The following is a 27,593-nucleotide window of genomic DNA, read 5'->3' on the forward strand; positions in this document are numbered from 1 at the left end:
AGAATTTAGCACATAGGTCCTTTGTGAAAGACTGCAAATGGTGACTAAGCCTGGGGACACTCTCATGATGTGAGCAAAAATAGGCATAAAATGGAAAACATGTGGTGCCATAGGCTGCCTTTGTGCAGTGTCCTTTTTCAGTTAGTTCGTCATTGCCAAGTAAGACCTCAAGCTAAGCTCAGTGAATATGGGTGAGATGGGATACCATAACTGGTTTTGTTTGATGTGGATTTCAGCTTACATTATAGCAGTATTTGAAAACACTGGTAGCCATGTTATGCTATGTGTACCACAGGAGATTTATGCAAATTTGGGGGTGGTAGACGTGAGGGCGGGGAAAGAAAAAAAAATATCTATGGAGTTCTATCTCCAAATCCTGCTAGATTTTCCTCTTTATCAACAGACATTCCTTCACCCTTTTATAACCTTTTTATATATGAACAATTTTGTTTGAAAAGGTACTGCAGTAGGTTTTGACTTGACTAAATAAAGAATCAGCTAGGTAGAATGCATGTCTAATAGTTAGCTACAGCCTGTTTGCTCAGACAGATTACTAGGAAGAGCCTGTTGGAGCCCCCCAGGTATGTCTGATGGAATAATTCGGGTTAAACAAAACACATCATTAACCCTTGTAAAGCTGTAAAATGCTATCCACATTCAGAGGTCCCGTGAATCAACTCAAGGGTCTAATACTGAAGCCATACCCTGCTGTTGCTTTGAAGGAATGAGCTGCCCACTCTCTGAATCTAAGCAAACAAGGGATAAGGCACTCCAGGGGAATCAGAGTGTTACCATCTTTGCTTAGGCACAGACTGATATCTCAGTCTTTAAAATTAGCAGAGGTTTTCGAGGGGCAAGGGTTAAAACGAGTAAAAAAATGAACTAACTACAGCTGGCATGGAGGTACCTATAGGTGGTGCTGGTAGTAGCATGTGTTGGAGCATTGTCGTGGTTCTTGGGCCCAACATGACAACAAAGGAACAGCCCCACAGCCGCTCACTCAATTCTCCCCTCCCCCCCTACGCTCTAGGATGAGGAGGACAGATCAGAGCTCATGGGTCGAGACAAAGGACAAGGAGGGTTCTTCACCAATTAAGGTCCTGGGCAAAACAGACTCAACTTGGGGGAAAAAATAATTTAATTTCACATCAATCAAACACACACAGGACACAGACAACACACAGAGCAGGGCTTGCATATGTTACCCTACCCCTCCCTCCTTCCCAGGCCCAAATCCCTTTGTTCCTGGTTTCTCTCCCTCCTTCCCCCCAGCAGCACAGGGGGACAGGGGATGGGGTTTAGAGTCAGTTCACAGACTGGTGGTTCCTGCTGCTCCTTCCTCCTCCTCAGGAAGAAGGATTCCTTATAGTCCTCCCCTGCTTCCCCACGGGGTCCCTCCCATGGGAGAGAGTCCTCCACCAACCTCTCCTTCATGAGTCCTTCCCACGAGGTCCGGAGCTGCTCCAGCCTGGGCTTCCCACAGAGTCACGGGCTGCTTCGGGAACAGCCACCTCCCCTGGCACTGGGGTCTTCCAAAGCTGCACAATCAGAGTCCACTGGCAGCAAATCCACTGGCCACAAAATCCAAGTCCACTGGCTAAGTTCACCCCTCCTGGCACCTTCAGGGAATGTTCCACCATGTTCCTTCATGAGTACAGGGGGACAGCTGCCATCTCGCCATGGGTTGCAGGGAAACTTCTGCTTGAGCACCTTCTTCCCCTTCTTCCTCACCAACCACCAGCACCACTCTCCTCTCCTGCACAGCTCTTCTCCCCCTCTCCTAGCTCTGCTCAGGTGTTATCTCAGTTATTTCATATGTTAATCACAGAGGTGCATCTCTTGTCCCTCTAATGGATCTTTGGCTGAGTTTGGAGCAGCGGGAGCTTCTCACTGGAGCCACCTCTGGGGCCCTTTCCCCACTACCAAAACCCCACTGAACCAAACCAGAACAAGCCTAGCAGTCTTAAGCTAATCAGAAGGCACTTCTGGATGCACTTGCCATCAGATGTGGGTTTTGGTGTGTTATTCTAGAAGCTAAAAGGTTGTTTGTTTTGTGTGGATACTATAATAGCTCTTGAAAGCTGCAGCATGCTATATAGCCCCTGAGACTTGCAGCATGCTATTGTGTCAGCTGGCCAGTCATCAAACATGAGCCTCCAGCAACTCAAATAAGAAAACAAAATTAAGTTTTAGCATTCTGAAAAAAATCCCAACCAACCATGGTGACTTGTAAAGAAATTAATACAATCACAGTAAAGACAGAGGAGCCTTTGTAGTTACTAACCACTGTTACCAAGCTCTAAGACTAGCTTGCAAGTTGTGTTTTGCCCTGCTTTGTGCATACAGTGAAAAAGCCTCAAAGGAAAAATTAAAAATTAGGACTACTTTTGAGACACCTTTTGATATTTTTGTGATTTCTTAATTTCTTTTGTGTTCGGGTTCTATTAAAGGACTGCACAGAGAGGCTTAGGTATAGAAGAAGGAAAACCTATATTCTGTAAATAGCTTATGATGCTTATATGCATCTCTTTAATTAATATCCTGTACCAATAGTTTTGATAGCTTTTCTAGAATGACTGGATTGCAGCTATGATGCAGCTGCAGAATATGATAGCCTAACCAAAAAGAAAAAAAGGCAAAATACCTGTGCATCTAATGCCTGGACATTAATCAATAGGCAGCTTCAGGGCACTGGAACAGTGTAATTCAGTAGCTAGGAAACCTGCCTAGAAGCAAGTGCTGGAGCTCCCATCTCCTTTTCAGTTGATTGTAATCATAACAATAACTACTTGCCTAATCCTTAGCATCAGAATGAACATGAATGTTCAGCATTTTAATCCCAGTTTCCAGGTTGAAAATCTCTATGTATGCTGCTTGGCTATCAGCTGACAGTTGCTTTATGTAAAAAAGAGGTGGTAAGAGTCCTAGACTTGCCTGGGGCCTGTCCATGGCCCAGGACACCATTTTAGCCCAGCTTAGGACTATAGGTCCCCACCCCAATTACATGGTACGATGCTGATTTTCAGCCCTGCCCTGCTGGGCCTGATGTGTGAGCTGACATCCTGGCTTGATTTTGCACCTGCCTTATCCCTATGAACTTGCCTGATGATCTGGACTCTTGGCTGAATGTGGTGGCCCTCTCCAAGCCTGCCTTGCATGCCTTGCCCTTGGCCTGTGGGATGAGGCCCTGGATAGTGAAGTCTCTGCCCTGCCAGCCCTGTTATTGCATGCAGGTTCCCATTCCTTAGGGAACTGTCAGCCTTTGTTGCTCCTTGACAAACAACATAATATGCAAAAGTTGGGAAGTGTAGGGAGACAAAATGCAAAATCAAAAGTGACTCAATAAGGAATTCATTGCAAATGTCAACTTTGTTTTCCCCAGCTACTAACATGCACCTTGCTTTCATCTACAGATCCTGATAGTCTTGGATAAAATCTTTTAAATGCTTGAAATAATCCAGTTTGACTATTGTTGTTTTCTCTGTAGTGCAATCTGAAGTTAAACGTTTCACATCTTGCCTTACTGAGGGAAAAGCACAAGCCCTCTGCCATTGATGGTATTCTGTGCTGCTTTTCTTATATCCTATATTCAAGTTAGTCCAGAATCAGTCAGCTACTTGGTATGTGCAAATGTCTTTTGTACAAGTGAGAAAACTCTTTCAATCAAAATGCTTCCTGCAACATTTGTAGAATCATAGACTGGTTATGGTTGGAAGGGACCTTAAAGATCATCAGGTTCCAGGAATAAAGCTGCTCCAGCACCTACCCAGGAGATGACTTATTGTTGTAGATGGAGGAAAGGCAATGCAAATCTCTTATGTTCTCAAATGCCCTCCACCATTCTGAGGGATCTGAAAAAATATGTTCTAGTTTTTAAAAGGCCATTTTATGCTTCCTTTAAAAAGGTAGTCTTGGGTAATGTACTGAGAATGGGATAATAATGACAACTTGATGTGGGCAAAAGCACTATATACAGTCCAAAATTACAAGTTGTCAAAAAGTATAATGGCCATGCCAGAGGTAGTGTACCTGATGTGGAGGCAAGACCATTACGTGTCTTGAAGTCTGAACCAGGCAGCCCTCTGGGAACATGCTTGAAAGCCCCATTGTCTGCTGGGTTGCTAAGGAGCCTTTGAAAGTGCATGAGGGTAAAATAAGGAAAGGTGTTAATTTAAACTAGAATTCCTGAATAGCAACAGACCCTAAGATATGACCACCATCTCTAATACCTCCATTAGTTTTCTCTTGCACTGCTGTTCTTTTGTTCTTGTCCCCAGTGGAATGTCACAGCGCTGTTTATAGTGCCCAGCACTGCCACTTCTGTGACTGAGACCTGGAGGAGGTGGCTGAAACTCTCAGCTACTGCCTTGGTCAATGTACCAGGTAATTACTATGGGTTTTACCCAATTATTAGCTTTCTAATCCATATTGGATTATGGCATTTTTTTTCCTTTTAACCTTTTTCACTTCACCTCTTATGCCATGAATGGTAAGTGTGGATGACCACAGTTAAACATGAGTATGAATCCCTTTGCAGGAACTGCTAGAGATGTGAAGAATCTGAGAAAATCAGACCTTGCAACAGGCTGCTTAAATGTGAATGAAGGTTTGTCTAGCTTTAGGCATAAGGTACAGGAAAAACGTGTTTTTGCAAGGTCCTAAAAGTAGCATAAGTGGTTAAAAGAAGAATTCAAAACAGATCCCAAAGCTCTAGTTCCAGCTGCTCTAACCAGCAGTAAGAAAAATCTCCCTTTTCCTTTGTGTTTGCAATCCATTTAGATTGTAATGGCAAGGGCAAGACTTGGACTCTGGTTCCATTTGGCAGTGGGGCTACCTGCAGGATTGTACTAACACACCTGAAATAGAACAGTTTAATTTCTTGGCTGGTATCAGCCTGATCTGTTGGTGAAACACTTCAACACAGCCCAAAGCAAACCAAGTCTTGTAAAGGGTTAACATAACTGTTAAAAATCTTATATTGATATTAGGACATTTGTATTCAGACTGATCCCTTCTATCTAGAGTTAGAATAAGTTGCCTAATATAGAATGGGGTAGAATAAGGAACTTTCAGAGGATCACTGGAACATTGATGAGGCTAAGTCACCATGTGGAACAACTTCATTCCATGAAGGGGAAGGAAAGGGAGCGTGGAGCAATGACATTTGTAATTTAGCTCTTGCAGTTATGTTTCAGCTTAGGGGGAGTGAATCCAGGTCTTAATGTGCAAGTGACATTTACTGACTCTCCTACAGCTAAAGTCCTTTAAATAACAAATGCACATTTGGACTGGCTTCTGTCTGTAAAGTAAGAAGATAAGTTTAAAGACAAGCATTTGGTTTTAACTTTTTTCCTTCTTCTATTTCTAAAGTTTAGAAGTGGAATTTTCTCCCTAATGTATACCTTATAATCACCCCCTAGCTGTTTATTTTAGAAATATTTACAGTACAAATATCTAAGTTTGTGGTTGCATATCACCTTTCCCAAATCCTAGGTATTTATAGATATCTGTCCCTGGAAAGTGTATCTGGTTTAAGTCTCTTAATTTATTTTAGTGAACTCTGGGCACAAAAGAGATTGGAGTTAATTGAGCAAGTAAGCATGTGGGCAAGTGTGGGAAGAGCTTCTGTGGTGCTTTTCTTTTCCAGTTACATCAGTTGATCTAATATCAGCTATTCCCTCTCCTTTTAAGTCTTCTTAAAACATCATCAGAGCAGGACACATACCCAGAAGTGACAGTCTCAGGGTATTTTGACAGTTCCTCAGGAGCTCTGTGGGGTTCAGTGGGAATTTTGTTTTAAAACTACGGCATGAATGATGGTGCTTAGTGCCTTGCAGAGGGAGTTTTTAATTGTTTCAATCTTCAAAATTATGATGGGGGCTCAGTCTGTTCTCTGAGCAGTATCTGGACTCTGAGATGGTAGGGAGGAGGAGGTGGTGGCACCTTTTCCCACCTGCACAAACTGCTTCTGCAGGCCCAGGCTGCTGACCCAGCAGTAATGGGTAATGGCATTAACAGGAGTTGGCTGCGGGGGGGGCCTGTGTGTGTGGAATTGCCTAGCCCACCCATGGAATGACTAGCCTGGATGAAATTACTGCGTTGGAGTCCCTGCCACATCGTATTCTTATTCTGTCATGCCCAGGTCTGAGCTGTGGCTTTGCTCTTTCAAAATGCAAATGCATACTGTTAGGGCAAAGCAATTCTGGTTCTCTTTTGGCACTGGCTGGAGGAAAAGTTTTATGTCTGACTTTTTCAGGTTGACATTTGGCTATGCAGGATGTGCACTCACTTTCCTTCATGCTGTCTAACAAGTCATTTACAAGCCTGCTGCTCTATGGTCTTGTCCTTCTGCTCCAGACAAAGGGAGGTGAGCCCTTCTCCCAGATGGGATGCTTCCCATGCAGCTGAAGACAGTATCGGGGAAGGCTGGGGCATGCTGGGCTTTGCTGATGTAACGAGCTCCTTGCAATTTTCATTCAGATCTGGTTGGCTGTGAGCTGGCAGAGAGCCTCAGAAACGCCTCCAGCTCAGATGAGGTCATCCTTGCCTTTTTTTTTTTTTCCTTTTTTCTCCCCTCCCACTCCCCGCACTGCTCCAGAAAGCTTATGCAGTGTCTGAGTGTTTAAGGCCAGCGTGGTTAATTCCCACACCTCTGCAAATCTCTTGAGTGCAGGAGCTCCCTTCCTCCACTCAGCTGCACCCTTTCCCAGCACCATCACAGGCCCTGCCCTCCCTTTAAAGACAGAGGAGGAGCAAAAGGAAGATGAATTTACCGCAGTGGATTTTATAATTGACTCTCACATCCAGGTTAGAGGGGAGTGTTTGTTGGCAAGACATTGCAGAGCGGCCCGGGCCTAACACGAGTGTAAAGTAGCTCCAGGACAGAAGAAACTCCAGACTGTGCCAGGAGGGAAACTGCTCACCCTGTCCAGTCGCTTAGTGCCTTCCCCGCCCTCCCACCCTGTGCCATGCAGAGTTGCATCCAGCCAGCAGAGGACGGGGTAGGTCTCCCCGGCTGTCAGTCAGTAGGGGCTACCCCACTTGGGACGTGCTGATCCTGAAATAAGGACTGATTCTGGTGGAAAGCAGAGCACGCATAGCTGGGGGTGGCCAGTCCGGGCTCTGCACCGTGCCTGAAAGCATCGCCTGCTCGGCATCTTCCTCCCTCCAGCCCCGGCGCCGGGTAATCCCGCGCTGTCTCCCGCGGAGAACTGTCCACTAACTTGGGCGCCGACGCCAGGTTTGTGGGCAGGATGGGGGTTGCAGCATCCCCCCTCCCCCGGAGGGGCAGCCAGCCACTGCCTCTTCCTCCTCCCGCTGCCGAGCCCCGCGCTGGAGCCCCTCTGGCTCATCCTCTTCGCCATGTCCTGCCACGGCCGGAGAGCCCTCCCTGCAGCGCCTGAGCGCGGGCCCCAGCACCGCGGACAGCTCCGGCGGGACCGCTCCAGCACCGCGGACAGCTCCCGGCGGGACCGCTCCGGCACCGCGGACAGCTCCGGCGGGACCGCTCCAGCACCGCGGACAGCTCCTGGGCCGGGCCGGGCCGGGCGGGACATCCTTGCCCGGCTCCGGGGCCGCCCCGCGCCGCGGTGCCCCGGTGCCCCGGCTCGCTGCCGAGCGCTGGCCGCTCGCTGATGTAGCAGCACGCCGCTCCGCCGGGAAGGACGCCGAAAGATTACACACACACACGCTACCATCCGCCTCTCTCACGGAGCTAGAAAAGAGCTGATCGCAGCGCTGGGAGTCTGTCTTCTGTGGATCGGGATTTTTGCAAGCTTGGACGGTGCCTGGTTACAGTGGTGAATGAGTCTACAGACCCTGAGGTGCCCTACAGGGTTAGAAAGTAACCTCAGATCTCTTGCACTGCGGAGGGGTAAAACAAACCCTATACAACCAGCAAACCCAGCCCAAGCCTTCCTGCCTCCCTGCAACCAACTTTATCCCCCCCCAACTGAAAGAATTCCCTCCTTTCCTCCTCCCTCCACACTTCTTCCTTTGGAGACTGTAGGATGAGGCATTTCCTTCTATCTGTCTCAGGGTAAAAGCATACCCGGGGGCCAGCAACACACATCTGGCAGGGACTGAAAGGTTTTAATCCAGCTTCTACTGCAATCAACAATGGCAAATGAACCAGTGATTCTGAATGTTTATGACATGGTGAGTATGAAACAGTCCTGACTGGGGCACCGTGGGCAGTGAGGCTGGGTGGGAGTTGGTGCTTGGAGGCAGGCACTGTATGAAGAGGAGCTAGGCACAGATCCCCAGAGAGGCTGATCCCTGCCCCCACAAACTCTTCATCCAAGTATGTCATGTTCTGCCTGTCAGAGGTGATGCTGACCCCAACGTTTTTCTTTGAAGTATTTAGTATATTGGGCCAGATTACAGGTAAAGATGTACCCAATGTTCTGCAGGATCTTTCAGGAGCACTGAAACACTGGGTGATGGGAAGACTTTTTAATTCCCAGTGTCCCAGTTAAGGAAGCAGATGTGATCACCCCTGTCTTTGTTGGAGCTAATTGCCACTTAATTTTGAGTGAGCAAGAACTGCTAGGTTGTGGGGAGGGATTTGGGAATTCATCCAGGGAAGAGAAAAACTGTAGAATTTCAGTAAGGACAGGGTTTCTGATCTAATAGTCTGGATCCATTCCTCACATGTATAAGACTGTAGTTAATAGTTTTATCTGAAGGTTATTTGCAAGAACAGGAGTAAAAAATTGTCTGAACTGGTGAAATTACAGCAAAGGGAGAAGCACAGGGACATGCTGCTTGACAGTGTTTCCTGAAAGTTCACAGTGTGGCAAGTGGCTTTCCTTGCCATCCTCTTGCAAGGGGGAATGTGAGTGAGAATTACCTGTGCTAACAAATGAGAAGGTCCACATCCACCCAGCCTTGGCGTAAGCTTCCAAAGAGAAGAAGGCTTGGCACAACTTGTTTTCTTTCTGGTCCAGTGAAAGCTTAGGAGAGGCATGTTGAGGTGAGGAGCATTTTTTGTGATGATGTAATTCCCCTCCATTTTTTGTTTATGAACAAGTGATTTAAAAAAAAAAAAAAGCAAAAAAAAAGCAAAAAAACCCCACCCCAAACCAAAAAAAAAAGCAAGAAGTTTTGAGATCTTCCAAAAATTTAGTGAACTTTGCTGAGGAAAATATAACCATATGAGGCCCAGGTGCTGAGTGAACGCTGAATGTCTAGCTCCAGAATTTAGGATTATGACATATATTTGCTGTTTATGATCAGACAGTGACAACTTTACACAGGAAGCCCACAGAACAGTGTAGGTTTCCCTGTTGGGGGAATCCAGAGAATAGACACCAAAGAGACTAAGAGTGGGTTGTTGTAAATGTCAAACCTCTTCTTATCACAATGATTAAGTGATCTTCTGTTGAATAAAAGAGCTGGGTTGTTTTCTGAGGAAAGAGGGAGTGGTAAGGGCTATTTAGGCAGCTTGTATCTGTATTGAAGGACAGTCTGAAAAGCACAATAATGATGGCTTGAAGCTGCCTATTCCAGATCTATTATTTGTAAAATGGAGCAAGTTGGTGAAAATTTTTTGCCCGGACTTTGGTCTTGAGTGTTTAATGGTCATTTCCTTGGCGGCCTGAATTCAACCAACAGGTCTGGTAACCCAAGTAGGTGGTAGGTAGTGGAGGGGACTAGCATTGCACATGCACACAAAAGAGTTTCTCATTAATACTTTGAGGAAGATAAAGGGGTTGTGTTGTCCTTTTACTGTATGCACTGTCTTCCTTGCAATATTTCTGTTTGTCCTGCAGCAGGCTGTGGTCTGAACTTTCTCAGCCACTGTTGAACTGTCCCAAATCAGTGAATAATTTTCTACTGAACCGAAGAGATCCAAATACTGGATAGATGTGGTCTTTGCCTCTTTTTCATGTGATTGACACCAAAGATGAAGCCCAAGGGAATTGTGGGAGAAGGGACTTGTTGTTCATGTTTCCTGTGTTCTGAGATGGACACCCAGATGCAGTAAACTTAATTGAGGTCATCAGTTTAATTCGGACTGTATTTTTTGTTGCTTAGCAAGCCATGAAAACCTTCTGGTGTGAGCACTGACTCCATAGTTAACCACAAGTTAATGCTCTGTGACTAGGAACAGTTCTATTTTCATATAGCATCTGTTTGACTACCACTGAGTCACCTCTAGTTGAAGTCCTATGTTATGATTATTGAGGCTACATGCTTTTTCCATTGCTGCTATGATTTTAACACTGTGGGGTCTGGAATGTAGCCATGCAAAATCCACACTTCGTTACACTGTGGTGGGGAATTGCGGGGGAACTGGGAAATGAGCACATTTGCTTGAATGACTGTTGGAAAACTGATCTCAATGAACAAAAAAAAAAAAAAAAAAAAAAAGAAGAAAAAGAAAAAAAAGACAGCTGGGGATAACAATTAACTGGATGTAAAGCTCTGCTTTCCTGACAAGGAGCATGACCCCTGTGTGGCATCTGGAAGCACTTACACTGCAGGAAACTTACCCCTAGGGCAGAAGTTCAATTATGGGCTTTATGTAGCTATGAAATACCCACTCTGTGCAGTCTTATGTATTCAAAGATTATAACCATTTATCCTTTTACCCATTGGATATGTACCAGGCTTCTTTAAGAAAGAATGCTTCAATTTAATGAGGTGTTTTACACAAATGGCTGAAGCAGATAGGTCCATTTGTCGATTTATTTCGTTCAGCATAGAAGAACTGAGCAAAAGTCCCTGGGTATTCCAAGTGTTCAGAATATCATAATCAAAAGCAATTTCCCTCACCCCCAGCACACAGGGTGATTATATCCTCTTGTATCTGTTGCTAAATAGCTTGCTCTCACTTGTACACTGACAAAACAGACAAGGGAGGGGAACTTAGCTGCTCAACCAGGACATTTTAAAGAGTGAATGTGCAGGATTCTGAGCTCTGATTTAAGATGTAAGTGTGAATACAGAATAACAACATGGATCATGTGTTTGATCATGGATGAAATCTCTTTTCTAATCCAAATCCAGCTCTCACATGGACTTACTCTAAGCCCACAGCTGTTCAGAGATCTGCATGAAATAACTGGATCTATAAAATCTATGACGGAGTTGCCCTGGTCAGTCAGTTGTCACTTTGCCTTCAGAGGGATAAATCAAATTCCATGTCATAACCTGCATCTCTCTTCCCTCCACTCTGCCTTAATAATCTGTCTGTCGTGCATCAGACTTTAGATAGATCACAGAGTTGACTTTCTTCAGCCAGGACATCATCCTGTTTCCTCATAGCTTGAAGTCTTTGTGGGTAGTTTTGGAATAATTGACTTAATCACTGTGCGTTTATTAATGTTGCCTACTTAAATCAGACAGAAGAGTAACTGCAATTATTGCCTAGGTTTAAATCTTTAACAAGCAAGCTAAACACATTCCACTAAAAATAGTTAACTTGGCGGAGATTCAAGTTGGGGGCTCTCATAATGTTTTAAGCCTATTGCTTAGCACATTCATGCTATCAATTTAAAAGCAAAGATATTCATATCACTGCTGTCCCTCTTCTCTTACAGATATGGTTGTCCTGAATTTCCATTCCAATTAATGAGAGGGAAATAAGATTCAGGTCATTGTAGATGCACTAGCTCTGAGATTTTCCCCTGTGACTTCCGATTTCAGAGAGGTAGCCAAACAGTAATAATTTAAAATGCTCCTCTCATATTCTTTCAGTTCTTTATATAATATCTATCATTTGCCAGCTGAATGGCTGAAGGCCAACGGCTGACTGGCCAGGGCAAAGGCTGGCCTGCAGGTGACTGACCAGGGTCTCTCTTGCTTCACTGATTCTGATGGTGTCATTGATTTGATTTCTCCATCACACCACAAAGTGAATCATCCAAGTGACCTTAACAGAAAACCAAACAAAATAGCATTTTTGCCCCTGTTTTGTGTTTGTGATATTACAGTAAGCAGCCTGCATTGAAGTAGGGATGGCTTTTTGGGCTGAGGATGTAGAAGTTTATAGTTATGTATGTGGTTTCTTAGAATTTAAAGAATATTAATTTCACTCCTGATTTTTATTGGTGCTATGGAGCAGAACATCCTGGGAGGTTGCATCTGTACAGAGGGCAACCTTTCTGGGGTGGGAAAAAGGAGGAAGGTGGTGTTATAAACCGTAAGGGTTTGTTGTGAATTTATCTTCCCCTGTGAGAGAAAAGAGAGAAAGTTGTACCATCAGGAGACATTGTCCATGCTCTGTGTAGCCTATCAGCTGGTGGTCTCCCAGAAGAGGCCATAGGAAGATGATGACAGCCTGTGAATAACTTAGGTGGAGAGAAGAGCTCTGATGAGGTTGTTTCCATCTGTCTCTACAAGTGTTTATCAACTTACAGTTGCTTCTATATAGAGCTGGGTCCAGGGCCTGAGGCCTGGCAGGAGGGTGCTAGGTCATGAAGGAGAAATTGCAAGAAGCATTCTGGCTTTTCTGTCAGTCCCAGGAGGGAGGAAGGGAGCATTTTTGGACAAGTAGTTATGGTGTGGGAACCTGTATGTGGGACTCTGCAGCAAAACCTGGGACAGGGTGAAAGTTGCGTTTTCTTTATGTGTTCTGAAAAAAAAGGATTGTGAGAGATTCCCTGCATGAAGAGGACACACCAGCTACCTGTGAGGAACAGCATAAAGCTGGAGGGTCTGTATGGCCACAGAATTAATGCATAAACTTTAAGTGCTTTAAGCCAGCTTCTTAAACAAAACAGTATTATGGAGGTGGGAATTACTGTTCCTTTTACTCTTTCCAGCTCTATGATTTTCATCTTTAACATCCATTGCTCACATGTGATTTGGAGGTGATCACCTGTGTTTACCATTGAAAACCAGCACAGAATGACCATCCTAGCATCCCTCTTTGGCTTCCTATGCAAGTGAAAAAGAGAGTGTGAGCCTCATGGCCACTCTAGTTAAATGCTTTGGGAATGAAGGAATAGAGGTGCTTTGTGCCTCCAGCTTCAGTATATGAGGAGCCTTTGAATCTATTTTAGAAGCAGCAACAGGATTGCAAGCAGAACACTTAATTCTGTGAAGTGATTCTTTTAAGCACTGACTAGATCATGGAACATTTTATTACCTCTCTGGAGAAAAGACTAAGTCTTGTCACTCAGAAAAATGTCAACATGTTTGTGATTACTGTTAGTAGAGTTCTCAGATGCTCTCAGCTTACTCAGAAGAGTGAGAAATCCTATTGCAGGTGGTGGTCCTGTCTCTGCACTACTCATTAGCTGTTTGTGAGCTGCTATGTGTGGAGAAGTGCAGCATTACTTCACTCTATTTGGTACTCCAATAAGCCCCTTGGAAAGCAAGGGGCCTTCTTCATCAAGTAGGTAAAAAGCTGTGAAGTTTCTTGCTGTGATGAGGTGAAGAGATGCTGAAAGTCAATAGAGGACCTTGTGGTCCTGAAAGGTTAAGTGATAGAGTCACTAGGATCTCTTCTTTCCTTTTTCTCCCTCATATCTTGGTCAAACTGAGTGTATTTAACAAATGGAGAGTAAAATGTGAAATACTGCCTTTGGGAGATTTTAATTAAATTCTGGCAACTCCTGATATATATATAAATATATATATAAATATACATATATATATATATATTGTTCTGAAGCAAAACCACCACTTTTTAAAACACATTAAATGAAATGTTTTGATTCTTCCATAAAATATTTGCCAATCATCTCTGGCCAAAGCTATTTGCCAAATCTGAATAATTTCATTTCTCTAAAACACATTGTTCACTCAAAAGTTTACCATGCTCTTCAAAGGGTTTCATAGGTGTATCATTCTTATAATTCCCTCTGTGAATAAGCCCTACCTAAGGAAGATCTAGGTTCTCTTACCTTCCTCACAGGCTTGTTGTGGGGGTGAGATCAAAGGTAAATACTTAAATTGCTGAAGGAACAGGGGTTGATTTTGGTCTTGGGGTTTTACTTTATCACTGACTCTTCATTAATCCAGAACCTTCTAATGATGTGTTCAAACCATATCAAGTATAGCTTACTGGGTATCAAAACAGAAGGGTGAGGTGGCAGGTGCCTGTTGTCAAGTTGTGGGTTTCCCCACAGTGTTGTAATGTGGCCTTCGTAAGTGCTAAACTGTCTTTGTTTCTAAGAGTGGTCAAACAGAGTGGTAGTCATAGGTGGTGCTGCGAGGGATAAGGTAGACCTCAGATGCTTGTTCTCTGTAGCTTCCTGGAGCTTCTGACTGGTCTCCTGTGCTAGTATCTTTGTAGAACTGAGTTTCAACTGTTCAGCTACACTTATGCTGCACAATAGGTCTGGGGTTTACAACCAGTCAGGTATAGTAATGCTGCAGTTACTGTAACAGTAATGTTATACTATGATATTCGTTATTATGGGCCCAAAATCCCTCTGGAAAGACTCTTGGTTAGAGGCCAGGGAGACCAGATCAACCACTGCTGTGATTGAGAGAGGAGACAGAGAAAGCTGCTCTCCCTGGATGTCAGCAGAGTCCTGAGTCCAAGGTAAGAGAAGGCCATTCAGACTGCTTCACTTGTCTTGGATGCAACATTTCCCAATGCAAATGTTCTTGACGTTAAAAAAATAAAAATAGTAATTAAAATAAAAGGTGTTGTGGCAAATATAATAGCAGGACATGATAGTTTTTCAAATAACTCTGGTCAAGCAGCCTGACAGTGTGTGCAGGTAAGGAAGACTAGGCTTTGTTTCTGTTTTCCTCCTAGACTGCATCAATTTAATTTGAGTGACAACAGGCTGACCTCAGGCAGGCCAGTCATAGAGTAGGTTTGCTGCCTTGCCCTGCTTGAACCTGGGAGCAGAGGGAAAACAAGAAGTTTGGTGCTGCAAAGCACTGTGTTGTAGCCAGTACCTGGTTCAAGTCTGTGAGAAAATGATGCAAAACAACTAGACATCCCTTCTCTCTTGTATCATTGGAGAGAGGAAATCAGTTGGAGGAAGGAAAGATAAAAAAGTGAGTACACTGAGTTGCAGCTGAGTCCTTCAAGAAGAAGGAATTGAAACATGGCGTGTGATCTAAAGGAACTAAGAAGCTAAAGAGTAAGTGGTGTGGTCTGGGTTAGCAAGTCCAGTGATTAAGCGTGCCCATTTATGCATAATAAATGTATTCTTGTTGTCTTAGCCACAGCCTGGAGATATGTCATCAGAGGAGCAGTCTGTTTTGATGTTGTCAGTGTGACAGTCTGGCTACCTGTCCATGCTACTGTTGGTCTTCTCCAGCACTGCAGTTCTTTACCTGACTACTCTATGCTTATGCATGAGATGCTTTAAGAGCTGTCCCTTGACTGTACACAGAGCATTGCTATCTCCAGCTAGGGCACCCATCCCATCAGCAAGCTCACCGAACCAGCATTCTGTTGCCCAGATTTGAACTGACTTATCCAGGGCAACACAGAAGTTTTCTTTTCTGTTAGACATGCATGTGCTAGGAATACTGCTCCACAACATGCTCTCCTTTACATCAGCAAAGGTAAGGAAGTCTTAGAAGCAAGGAGAACGTAGGGAAGCTAACATGGTGTTAAAGTTGTGTGAACTCTGCTTCTGGAGCAAAGCTTCACGGGTCCTGTCAGTAGCTCAGTTCTCACATCAGTGCTCTTGAGTTGGTTCCTGCAGGTGACAATCTGAGGTAGCATCTCTAAAGTACTCATTTCAAGGCAGCCTGACCTCTTGTGGAGTCAGGAGTCTTATGGGCAGGATTTCAGGTGTAAGCCCAGGGGCTCAAGGTCAGGTCAGCTTTAACCTAGGGATACAACTAACTTCTGCTGCTATTGGAAGCTGTCCTTTAACCCCATCTATGGGCAAATCACAATCCCCTGGCCTGTCTCTGAGCAACTCTGAGAGAAATTATTGTTTCCTCTTGAAACCACATGGAAGCTGGTTTCTAGTGAATTTTCTGATACTTTTTGGGGTTTCCCCAAACAGCAAGGCAGGCTCCTTTTAGAACATGACACTTCTGTCAGCAAGATTTAACCTCTGGCTTATGATCCTAAAGTCACTTGGCTGTTTTTTAAAACAAAAAAACCCCAACCCTCTTAGTATTGGTGAAAGTTGATGTATTGACAGTACTGGAGACTGTCACTCTCCCACCGAGTAAATGTACTCTGGCGGTAGCAAAATAGACCCTTTTGCCTTTTGTACCTCATCCCTGGCTTGTGGGTTGAGCTGCTCTGGTGTCAGGGCTCAGCTGGTCATCCAGCTTTCTGCTGAGGCAGACCACAGGGACCCGGTATGCATGTGGTGGGAGCTTCTGCTGCTGAGGGCTGAGCACTAGTGATGGAAACGGAGGTACCAAGTTGGAACAGCTGTTAGATCCATTTCTAAGTGTGGTGATGGGCAGGTGTATAGTTGTGCATTAGTGCAATAGAGTGCATTTAAATGGGTGTCCTAGGGCTGAAAGCTATGTTAGTGACCTGGGTTGCCCTTATTCTAATGTTCTGTTTGTTTCAGTCTCTCTTGGTGTCATCATGCCAAGATAATGTGGCTGAAGCTGGGGAGAGAGGGAAGCAGAGATCAATCAATACATAAAATTGTACTTCTGCTGGAGAAGAAAAGAAGCAAAATTAACATGTCTGATGATTCTTTCTCTAGCAAATGGACTCAAACTGTTAGGAAAGAAAATATGTTTTATACCATTCTAGGTAAACACTGGATTTTCTTGAGTGTGAAGCATCTCGAAGAGTGAAAGTAGCTATCTCCTTATGTCAGAGCTTTATCTAATCAGCACATGAATCTGTGAGACTTCTCATCTCAGAGCAAAATATGAGGCTGTGTCCTAAGAGTGGAAAGTTGGTTTAATTTGTTACTTGTTTTTTCAGCATTGAATGTTAAGCTGTCTGGAAAAGCAAAGATAAGAGAAGAAGAAGTGCTGTGGGTTAAAAATGTTCTCTAATAGGTAGGAATGCTAATCTACAGAAGCAAGTGTCAGATGCTAGGAATACTGAAATAATTTCAGCCTGTTTAGTAAGTGCCTTCATCATGTAGGTCAACACATGGGTCGAAAGCCATGTGACTACTGATAGATCCACATCTCTGGGAGATGGAGGGCCTGGCACAGCGTAAACTCTGGTGAGAACATGGTTTGCTGAACCTTCAACCATGGAATCTGTTACTGTGCTTTCCATGCAGTCTTACTGAAACCCACAAAGTATGAACCCCTTTGCTGTTCTTTTCAAAATCTTCTGCTAGTGACTGATTTATAGGGAATACTTAGGCAAGAAAACAATCTTCCTGATGCTGCCTCGGGGTTTAGAGTACATGAGGAACCCAGTGTTACCTTCTAGAGTGAATTATAGGCTCTGCCATAGGTTAGTTTTCCCTAGGTACATGTTGTTCTTCTAGACATCTGTTCTTGGCTCATCTATGTATCTTGCTCTGTTTGGGACTACTTGGAGCAGGTGATGTTATAATTGCCCTGTATTTGGCATTTCCCCCAGCTCTGGATTAGTCTGGTGAATGTGAGAAGTGACAGAAAGAGAGGACCAAGAGGTTAAGCATGGTCTAACCTGAAAAGTCATTACTTCTGTCATGAAACTACAGTCTTGGGTGGTATCTGGGGCAAGAGCCTCAGCAGGCTTCTTCCAGTTGCATAAGTAGTGGCCTGGGTTGTAGGTACTCTCAGGCAGTGCTGAGGTGCTTTCCTAGCAAATCACTTCTCTAGGAAATGAAAGGCTCCATTCAGCTGCTTAAGCACAGACATCACAGGCCATGTTAGGATATCATCTGACCTCTGGCTTCCTCTCAGGAAAGGTCCAGAGTCTCTTCCCTCATGGATCCTGTTTCATAGCTATCAACTTTGTAGAGATGTGTTGGATATTGTAGGGCATTTGAGATGGCATGACATGCCCAGACGTTCTGATATGAGTGGTCCTTATGTGCTGGGGAAGAATCAGTAGTAGTTCTGCATTTGACTTCTATCCTCTAGTGTGCTGATGCATCTGGAGTGACAGAGCCCTGGTTAAAATCCTTGAGGGACTAGAACTCAGCTGTCCCTTCATGCAGGTTTGCCAAAGACACAGACAGCAGGAAACTCTGGGTTCGGTTGTTCTGTGTCTCTCGTATCAAAACATTTAGTTTGTGTTTGAAAGATTCACGTGGCAGAAGACAGGATGTTTCCAGTGGATTCTAGCTGTTCCAGGAAGGTGTCCAGGCTGGAGCCAGGATATAGTGTTACTCACACTTGTTCTCTGGCCCACTGATTTTATATGAAAGGAATCTTTTATTTACTTTTTGTGAAAGAAAAGTGCTTCACCACGAAGGACTAAGAAGGCCTAACTCCAGATACATTATGAGAGGGTGACTGGGTTGCTTTTCTCTGAGGCAGGTGGAGAGCCAAATCCCCTCTGCCAGGCTGAGACGGTTAGAAAGTTGGTCTGTACCCTCCTGGTCAAATGTCTGGACTCCTGGTTGGCAGGTACAAGCAGAAAGCACTTGCTCCTCCTGGTAAGTAGAGGCCAACCTTGCTCTTCCCTCCTCTTATTGCTTTGTTTCCATTCAGGGCATTTTTGGACAACTTGTCAGGCTTCATTGCCCTGAGAGGATCTCTTCTGCACTTTCCTCCGTAACTGGCTGCCTAACAGGGAGAGTCAATTGCTTGTCCAGCCACTTCTATGAGTCTGTCCCAGCACTACAAATACTCAGGCTACTGCATCTTTTGAGTTCCCCTGTCATGGAGGCATTTTGGAAAGATGGGAAGGCAGTGCTGGAGGGTTCCAAATCTGCAGAGGCTAGAGTTAAAATGCGTGTCCCAAGCTGAAAGCCACCCACCATCTGTCTCCAGTTCTAACATTCATTGTTCACTTTAATTTTATGGCTGCTTGTTATCCAAGGCAGCTGGCTATCTTCTCTTTGGCAGTTCTTTGGGATGTGGAACAAACCTCTTCTATTTTCTGCTGCTGGAGCATTGTGCCTCTTGTTCTTGCTACTGTGAGAATATTGAGGGCCAATGCATTGAGGAATGAGTTGTACTGAACTGAAACAAAACTGATTAATTCCAGTGTAAGCCAAAAATAAACAGTTCAGAGAGAGAGGTGCAAACTAAATGGGTCCATTTCAAGCTCAGGTATTCTTGGGCCAGAAGAAATTAAGTACTACAAATCCTTCTTTTTCCCTATGGGTCTCATAATATAAGCAAAAGAGATCTGTGACTTCTGCTGAGAAAAAGCCTCTGGAAGGATAAATGAACACAAACCACATTGATCTTTGCAAATTTCACTTGGTTTTATTGTTTGGGCCACATTCTATCTCCTCCCTTGGGCAGGACACTGCTGGCAGGAAATGCTCTGCATCATGGTAGCCAGAGGCCTTGGCAAAGCCAGGCAAGCAGGCAGGACACCCCTTTGGGTCAAGGGAGGACAGAAAGGCATTTGTCCCAACACCTTGTTAATTGGATTGGTCACACATCACCCTGACTATGGAGTGTACTCTTCTGTTCCTTGTATTCAGGCAGAGCTAATGGGAGGGAACACTTCATCCAAGAGCTGTATCAGGAGACAAGAGAAAAGGGGGGTGGGGAAGGTGAGACTCCTTACACTGCTCCCTTTCAGTCTTCAACCCCACAGAGCCAACCAGAACTTGGATTTTTTCAACACTCTTTAAAACACCCTCTACTTCTGAGAGGAAGTCAAGGAAGAAGGAAGCAAGCTGGAGTAAACATGACATCCTAGATTCAAAATCCGTCTGTGCAGTAAAGTTAGGCTAGGAGGCTCAAACGTCCATCTATGGCTTTTTAAGTGCTGCTTGTAATATGGCATGTTATTGAAATGCTTCAGGGATTCCCTTTGTAATGTGTAATTACTCTGAGATGTGCAGTTCAGCATCTATTGCAGCTGCTGTTTTGGATAATCTTGTTACTGTTAAAGCTGTTGCTGGATCAAACAAATCAATGCAGATGGAGATTTTGAAGTTAGTGTAAAGAAAATTTTATAGTCTCTAACACATCAGGTGCTTAAAAATCAAGTACTTGGTACCTCTGAACTTGAATTCTATTTCTCATACCCACAGGACTTTGATGCATGTTTCCAGCTGACTTTTACCTCTCTTGAGGTCTCAGAGGTGTCTCATTAAAGCTGATGTTAAAGCCTATTAAATACATGACTGTAGCTTCTAATGATGCATCTCATTTATACAAGCTGTCACTAGGAATTGGCAGGGATCATTGCTGCTCTGGTTCCCTGGTGGCTAGGGTAGTGAAAGCCACCTGGAGAAGTGCAGAATAATACTTTCTTCTGTGTTGGGGGACAAAAGGTGAAGTGTCTCAGAAAGGCTGCTGGTTTCCAAGGGCACACCAACCTTGTCACCTTCTTGCCCTACCACCTTCTCTCCCTCCCTTCTGCAGAGTGCAGCCTCAGCTCCCAGAGCTTGCAGATGGGAGACATCTCTCCTTGGACTGACAGTGTCTCCAGCCAATTAATTATTAATCATCGCAGTCTGCCTTCTTTCAAGCATCTGAAGTGCCCATGAAGCATGGAGAATTGTTTATCAGTCAAGTCGTGAATGTTTTAGTGCCATGCCGCTCGTTATTTGTAAAGTTGTTCTGTCAAAGAACTTAAGCACTCAGAAACTCAGAAGTGATAGTTACCTCATCTGAGTCCCATGCCAGATGACCTGGTGCTAGCAGGGGCAATACATATGTGAACTGGGAAACCAGGAGAGAAAGTTAAGTTGTATCATGGGTCCTGAAACAGCTCTGGTGCTGTACTTCTTGCATTTCTTGCCATTGGGAGTATTCAGACATGAGAACCTGAACCCAGCTCCTTCTAGTTGACAATCGAATGGCAGCAGCACTTTATTTCTGGTTTAGTTTTCATAACACACCTTGAAGCAGATCTGAAACCAAACTAAAATCTTGGCTACTTTCCACTCATCTATAGGGCAGCTTTTACAAGGAAAAAGTTTGCTTCCTTCTGCCTGTCTGCAGAAGGAGCATTTTAAATAATGCCTTTCTCTTAGAATCACCCAAATAAAAATAAAGGTCCCAAAGTCTCTGTAGCTATGTGGCACAACATACCTTCACTAAACTATCTTGAAAAGTCTGCAGCTGGCACTTGTTCCAGTGGTAACTCTCACTAAACACTGCCAGCTTCTGTGCCCTTTGCAAAAGTTTTCTGGAGTACCCTGAAGGCTCTCTCCAGCAAGAGCATGTTTCTCATTAGTTGCTGAAGCTGACGACTGGAGGCACTATTACACTTCCCTGCCACCATTTAAAATCCTTCTGTGGGAAGTCTTTGGTGATGCAGGTAAATGCACCCATTCACATGACTTAAACTGTGCTCTTTCATGTGCCTATGAGATTGTTAGGTCATCAGGTACTTCTGTGTTCTCCTCCCAGGATGCCTTCATGCATCCAATAAATGGATGGATTTGACAGGATGCATTTTTGTCTCAGTAAATTGATGATAGATCATCATTAATTGGCACAGCTAGGGTCAAGGTCACTCTTATTTCATTCTCTACTAAGACAAATGAGTGCAGAAGACCAGCTCTTATTTACATGTAATAATAGATGGAGATGGTTTTTTCCTCCCCTCAGTTCAAACGTAACATTGTGTTCAATGACACCACAATGTTTTGTGAAAAGTACAAGTGCTTTGAACATGTGAGAATCAAAAAGCTCTAAATAGATTGTGTAATGCTGCCAACAAAGCATGTCCTCGGACCCTCGCCGAGAACAGCCAGACCTTCATTTCATGTAAAGCACTGGATGTTGAGAAAGAGAAATACCAAAGCTTTAGTCTTAGTTTCCACCTCAGTGGCAGTTCTAGCAAGTCCCTTCAATCTTTTAGCCTTGGGTTGTCTCACCTGTAAGAAGGGAAAGAGTGCTCTTATGAGGATGGGGGAAATGCTTGTGGGATGCATGCAAGGTAAAAACCCTAAGCATTTTTTTGGCATTTGAGATGTAACTGCCTGGGTTGGTGTAGCTCCTGTAGGAACAGAGGCAGCAGCAGGGTTTCTGGGCAGTGGACAGAGGGACAGCAGCCCTGCATCTGCTGGCAGCACCTGCCTGACCTGTGCCCCAGGGATCATGTGCCCTGTTGCAGCCTCACTCCTGCTGCCTCACAGCTGTCCCTGGCCTCCCTGTCCATCAGGAAGGAGGTGGTGGCCCCCCTCCCTTGCCCACCAGAGGCAGCCTAGGGAGGTTCTGCATTCACTACCCCCACACCTGCTCCTGGCCTTGGCTTTTACTGCCCTTTGACCACATTCAGCTGATTAAGTAAAGAGGCAGCTGCTATTTCTCTCATTAGCACCCAGTCTTCTTAGAAGGAAACTACCAGCTTTGTGACAGCTGAAATGTGATTCAAAGAAAGCTTTTTTACTTTTGTGTGTAGAAAAGCAAGGGCAGAGTGGAGTAAGGGGGAGGGAAAGACAGTGCTCAGTTTGATATGAATTTAATTCTCCCAGGAAGCCTGAGCAACTCAAGATGCCAGCGTGCAAGTTGCAGACATACATATTGCAGCCTGGTGGGTATTGTTCAAGGGATCAAGGATGCAGAAACGGTGGGTAAGAAAACAAGGCAGCAGCAAGAGGCTGTGTGCTGTGCTTCACACCAGCATACATTAGCTTCCACTGTGCAGTTCTGAGCTCTGGAGCCTGCTGGTGGTACTTGCAAGTTGAAAGCAAATTGGAGTATCTTTGTGTTGTGCTGCCATTGCAGGGGCTAGAACAGGCGGGTACCCAAGAGCTCTGCTTAGCCTTTTCCACCCCAATGCATGATTCTTTCTCAGTCTTCTCTAGTGTACTTCCTAGTATTTCTCTGGAGAAGGAAAAGGCTGGTATTCCCATTCTGCAGCCGAGGCACTGGCATTCAGAGAGGCTGACTCATCTGATTCTAGGACATAAAGAAATGGAATGAAGCTGCATCAGGGGAAGGTCAGATTGGACATTAGGAAAAAGTTATTGACTGAGAGGATGTTTGATCACTGGCACAAGCTCCCTAGGGAAGTGGTCACAGCAGCAAGCCTGTCAGAATTCAAGGAGCATCTGGATGACACTCTTAGTAATACAATACAATTTTAGGTAGTCTGGCAAGGAGAAGGGAGTTGGACTCAATGATCCTTATGGGTCCTTTCCAACTTGAGGTATTCTATGGTTAGGTGCCTCATTTCTGCCCCATCTCTTAGGATTTGATGTGGAGTTATGTTTGTGAGACTGTTCCTGCTCTTCTCCAGCTGTAGCTGTTGAAAATGCTCTGATTTGTTTTTAAAGGACTGTGGTAGAAGTTTCAAAGCAAAGTGTTTTATTGAAGCTTCCCAGTTTATTTGTGCTCTGCTTTGATGGAGTTCAGGTAGCTTCCAGCACTGGAGGGAAGTGTGGGTCAGAAGCACTTTTGCAGTGCTTAGTCTTCTTAAAATGAAAATCCAGGGTTTCTGTTGCTATCATGATTTCAAATTTGGAAGATGACCCCTAGGGTTTCATGTTTTATTGTGACACCAATGGAATCAGAGGTAGTTCTTCCTATGAAGAAACTACAGAGCAGCTCTGGCAGTTCAATTCAAGAGGCTTTCTGAAAAGATGTCACTTTGTAAATATGGGTGGATGAGCCAACACAGGAAGGACTAATGCCCCCCTCCCCATGCTAGTTTCCTGTGACTCTGTACAAGAAAGAGGTAAGGAGAAACAGTCAGTCCTAATTCTGCCCAATGACTCAACCACAGGATTGCATGTATGTTAATCTACCAAGATTTATCCTCTGCTTTAGAAAGTAAAACAGCTGCTCTGGGTTAGCCTGAAGTCTTTATACTGGGCAGTTTACACAGGGTATAATTTAATTTAATGACTAGTAGATTTGAAAATATTTTTGTGCTTTACTTGGGACTTGTCAAAATAAATGCAACTAGAAAGTTGCGGGGGGGAATAGGAACACAGTTGCATTACATGCAAGGATTACAGGAGGTGATGTGGTTAAACACTGCATGCACATACATGCTCTGGGGACAGGTTGACTGCAGGCTTTTGGCAAGAACTAGTGTAGCAAATAGGGGCTGAAAAATGCTTCTGTCAGTAAATAGATGGATAAAGATGTTCTGTGCTGCTTTTAAGAAGCACCAATCATCTTTATAACTTTGACAGGTGGCAATGGGGCAGGGAGGGGAGGAAGAGATTCAGAGAGTTGTGTGGGTGGTGAAGAAATTAATCCTAATGAATTGGAAGAGCAAATCCACAGCCAGCAGAAAGCTTTGGGTTTCTGCCCTGCTGGATGTGGATAAATGCAAGAGAATCCCTTTTGCATGCAAGGGTTAATTGGGCAATTACAATGTAATCTCAAAACCTTTGCTTAAACTGCATCCTGCCTATCAAAGTGTGAGGCAGATTCTCTTCCAATGGTTCATGAGGCTTGCCCAGAGTCTTTCAGATGGGTATTTGAAACAGGTCCTCTCTTTATCTCTCCCTCTCTTCTGGGAAATAAAATCTCTCTGTTATTTCCCTGCCCCCCCCCCCCGCCCCTCTTAATCACTGTGCAATGATGAGAGAACTCATTTCTAAGGCTTCCTTTCAATATTTTCATTCTTATTCACACAGAACACATACACCTAAGGCTGGCCTAACAGGCTCATACTAAGGGTCCATCTAGTCCAATATTATTATTCTTCCCTCAGTGCCTGCTTTGTGGCCACTATTAGAGACTGAGCAGCACGAGCTATGTGACCTTTCCATTCTGATGCTTTCACAGCTTCCAAACATTTTCAGCTCTGGGGCTTCTGAGAGCTTGACCTCTGTCTCATTACTAATTCATAATGGCTCTGACTTCCATCTGATTCTCTTGAGCAAACATAACCTGGTGTATCAACATCCTTTGCCAGGGAGCTCGCAGATCTACTACCTAGTGGTAAAAATCTAAGTCATTGTTTGGCTGGTTGGTTTTAATTTTTATTTAAATGACTCCTTTTTGATAACTTTGATATCTGATAGAATGGTCAGTTCCTATGTAATTTTTTCATACTACCTGTAGAACCCTATTTCTCAGGACTAGTTACGTCCTAAAGACATTTTCTGAAGTATGCAGTCAAACCCATTTTTAAAAGAAGTTAGCTTTGTCAAAGAGATCACTGATTTTTCTGAAGAAAACCAAGAGGTGGGTGTCACAGGTCCTCCCCTTGAAGAAATCATGTTCACCCTTACCCAAAATATAATATTTATTTTCCATTATTTTTGTCTTTTGTTATAACTTATACTAATTAGTCCAGTCAGGATGCCAGGCTTGCAGATTGTAATGCCACTACTCTCATATGGACCTGTGTTTGAAGATTGGCATTACAGTCATTACCTTCCAGTGATCAGGTCAGAGACATTTTACATGAGAGGCTGCCCACAATCATTAGTAATTCAGCTGTTCTGTCACTGTGATTCCTCTGTTACTCTTGGGTACATGTTGTTCTGCTCTGGGATCTGCCAGGGCTGATTCTGTCTGTCTGTATCATACACTCATCCAAGTCAACTTTACACAGAGCCTCTTCTGATTTTTTCTCTCTTCCTACTCCTTCTACAAAAATAAAAAGTGGGAGATTCAGGCACGGGGATCTCACCAGTTTTCTTCTGGTGGAAACAAGAAAGGTCTGATGTAAAGATGTAATTTATTTTCTCTGCAACAGCAGTGTTGGGTCTGAGTTCTTCTTTTACAGCTCTGCTTTCACTTGGCCCTACAGACTTCTTTTCTGACATGTTGGAGGAAGGACTGAAAAAATAGCTAAATGTCACTGGAGAGGCTATCCTTATCTTTTTTAGGCCTATCAAGAAGCTAAAAGTGTCAATGTTTTCATCTGCTTTAGAAAGCACAGAGTCCTGAGACAATTTGAATGAGGAATGATTAGGAAGAGAACTCTGTCTGCAATATTCTGTGCTAGATACCATGGGGTTTTCCCACCCCTAATTAATGGGTTCATGTTGTCTAAATATTTTATGTGAATGCACTTGAGCTGAGCTTGGAGTGCTACAATGTCAAGCAGTTCCACACTCCAGAGAAAAGAAGCATTTGGGTATTTCCAAAAGCTTGGTGCTCTAGAGCCTTTAAAACTCAAGACTGATTCCTGTTTTCTTCAACCACCTTCCAAAGCCTCGTTTGTGACATGAAACATGTAAATCTTGTCCTGTTTCTCTGCTGAGTCAGTATTCTTTCTCTCAGAGGAAGTGTTTTTCTTTAGAACTGGCACCAGCAGAGCAATTCAGCATCAGGCTGGTCTTGCTCACATCCGTTATGTATCACAATCTGATCAAACAGACGAAAAAGTGCCTGTGCCTTGCTAGGATGGAGTTGGAAGGGAAAGCGAAGAAGGTATTGGCAAACACCAGTCCCCAAACACCAATGTTATTACTGATCAAGTGAGGTAGCACCAATGGCTACAAGATTACACAAGATAGAAATGAAGTTAATGTCAGTGTGTGGCATGTTTTGAAAGAGAGGAAGAAGATGCATTGGTGGGTAGTGTTTCTCTATCCAGAACTTTTTTCATGCTTGGTTACCTCGAAGCTGCTGCTGTGGAAGGGTAGTAAACTAAGCTGTGTATTTACTCTCATGCTCACCATGTACAAATACACCTTGGAGGATAAAATAAGCTGGGAGAGAGTTAAGAAATGTGCCTCTTTCTGTAGGATGCTGCTCTCTGAGCAGGCTAACTGTTGCCACAGAAAGCATAGGCATTTCTAGAGATTCAGCAGCACTACTGGGCAAGTGACAATGTTCTGGTGGAGGATGGTTAGGATAAAATTGTTCCCCTAAGGAGACTTGCCAAGGACAAATCTATGTTGTTGCACTTTTGGTGCCATACCAGGTCTGTTTCTAGGCTTGATTACTAAAACAGTGTACGTGGAAGGAGGCTGATCATCAGTCTATCCATGGTTGGCTTTGTACACTCTCTTGGGCATGTTTGTTTAGCACTAGCAGGACACCTCATGTAAACCACACAGAGTTAAAATGCTGCTCTTCTCTAAGACATTGTTTTATACACACAGACTGTATTTATGTTTGTACATGTGAGGCATGAGCAAATATGTCCCTTTTTGTGCAAGTTTTCTCTGTGTTCTCCTGTGGAACAAGGTAATGCTCTTCTGTTTACAGAATGCAGATGTGTGCCTTATCTTGCTGTTAATGAATTGTTTGTGATACCAACTATGAGCACCAGCCATGAGCTGGGATTCCACCATGTTTCATTAAGACGCTGTATAAATGGGAACAAGAGGGAGAGTTCTGGCTCTGAAGAGATTATCTCATCTACATCTGATAGGTTGCATGCAATTTTGTTTCCTGTATGAAGTATTTTTTTTCTAATCTCTTTTTGGTCTCTGCCAGGAGGAGAGGCTGAGCAAGATTTTTGAGGTGTTAAAGGAACGCGCAATAAAATGAATTACACGGGTGCTACCAAATTCATACTTCATAGAGCAAAGAAATGTTTCACATAAGATGAAATATATCTCAGGCTGGGATGCTGATCTTATTTGTTTGATGAATCTGTTTACCTCTTGCATGCATCCATCTAACTCGGGAGAAGGCAGATATATGGAGTGGAGACTGAATGGTCTCAGACCTATCCATTCATCACTTGTGTGATGCATCCCTTGCATGACTTTCTTTCCTGGAGTGTCCAGATACTT

General features: G+C 44.0%; 1 protein-coding gene across 2 annotated transcripts in view; it reads left to right on the top strand.

The window, feature by feature from the left end:
• Nucleotides 1-27,593, top strand: part of SYNJ2BP (synaptojanin 2 binding protein) — a 95,418-nt gene that overhangs the window by 29,130 nt on the left and 38,695 nt on the right. The window contains exon 1 of one of the 2 annotated variants that reach the window (XM_051620320.1): nucleotides 7,636-8,157. The exons of the other annotated variant lie outside the window; for it this stretch is intronic. Within the exon in view, the coding sequence (XP_051476280.1) occupies nucleotides 8,119-8,157 (39 nt within the window). The 5' untranslated portion in view covers nucleotides 7,636-8,118. Of the gene's footprint in view, nucleotides 1-7,635; nucleotides 8,158-27,593 lie in introns of those variants that run through there. 2 annotated transcript variants of the gene reach the window in all.

The sequence above is a fragment of the Apus apus genome, chromosome 5 (assembly GCF_020740795.1).
Source record: "Apus apus isolate bApuApu2 chromosome 5, bApuApu2.pri.cur, whole genome shotgun sequence".
In the NCBI taxonomy this organism is placed as follows: Eukaryota; Metazoa; Chordata; class Aves; order Apodiformes; family Apodidae; genus Apus; species Apus apus.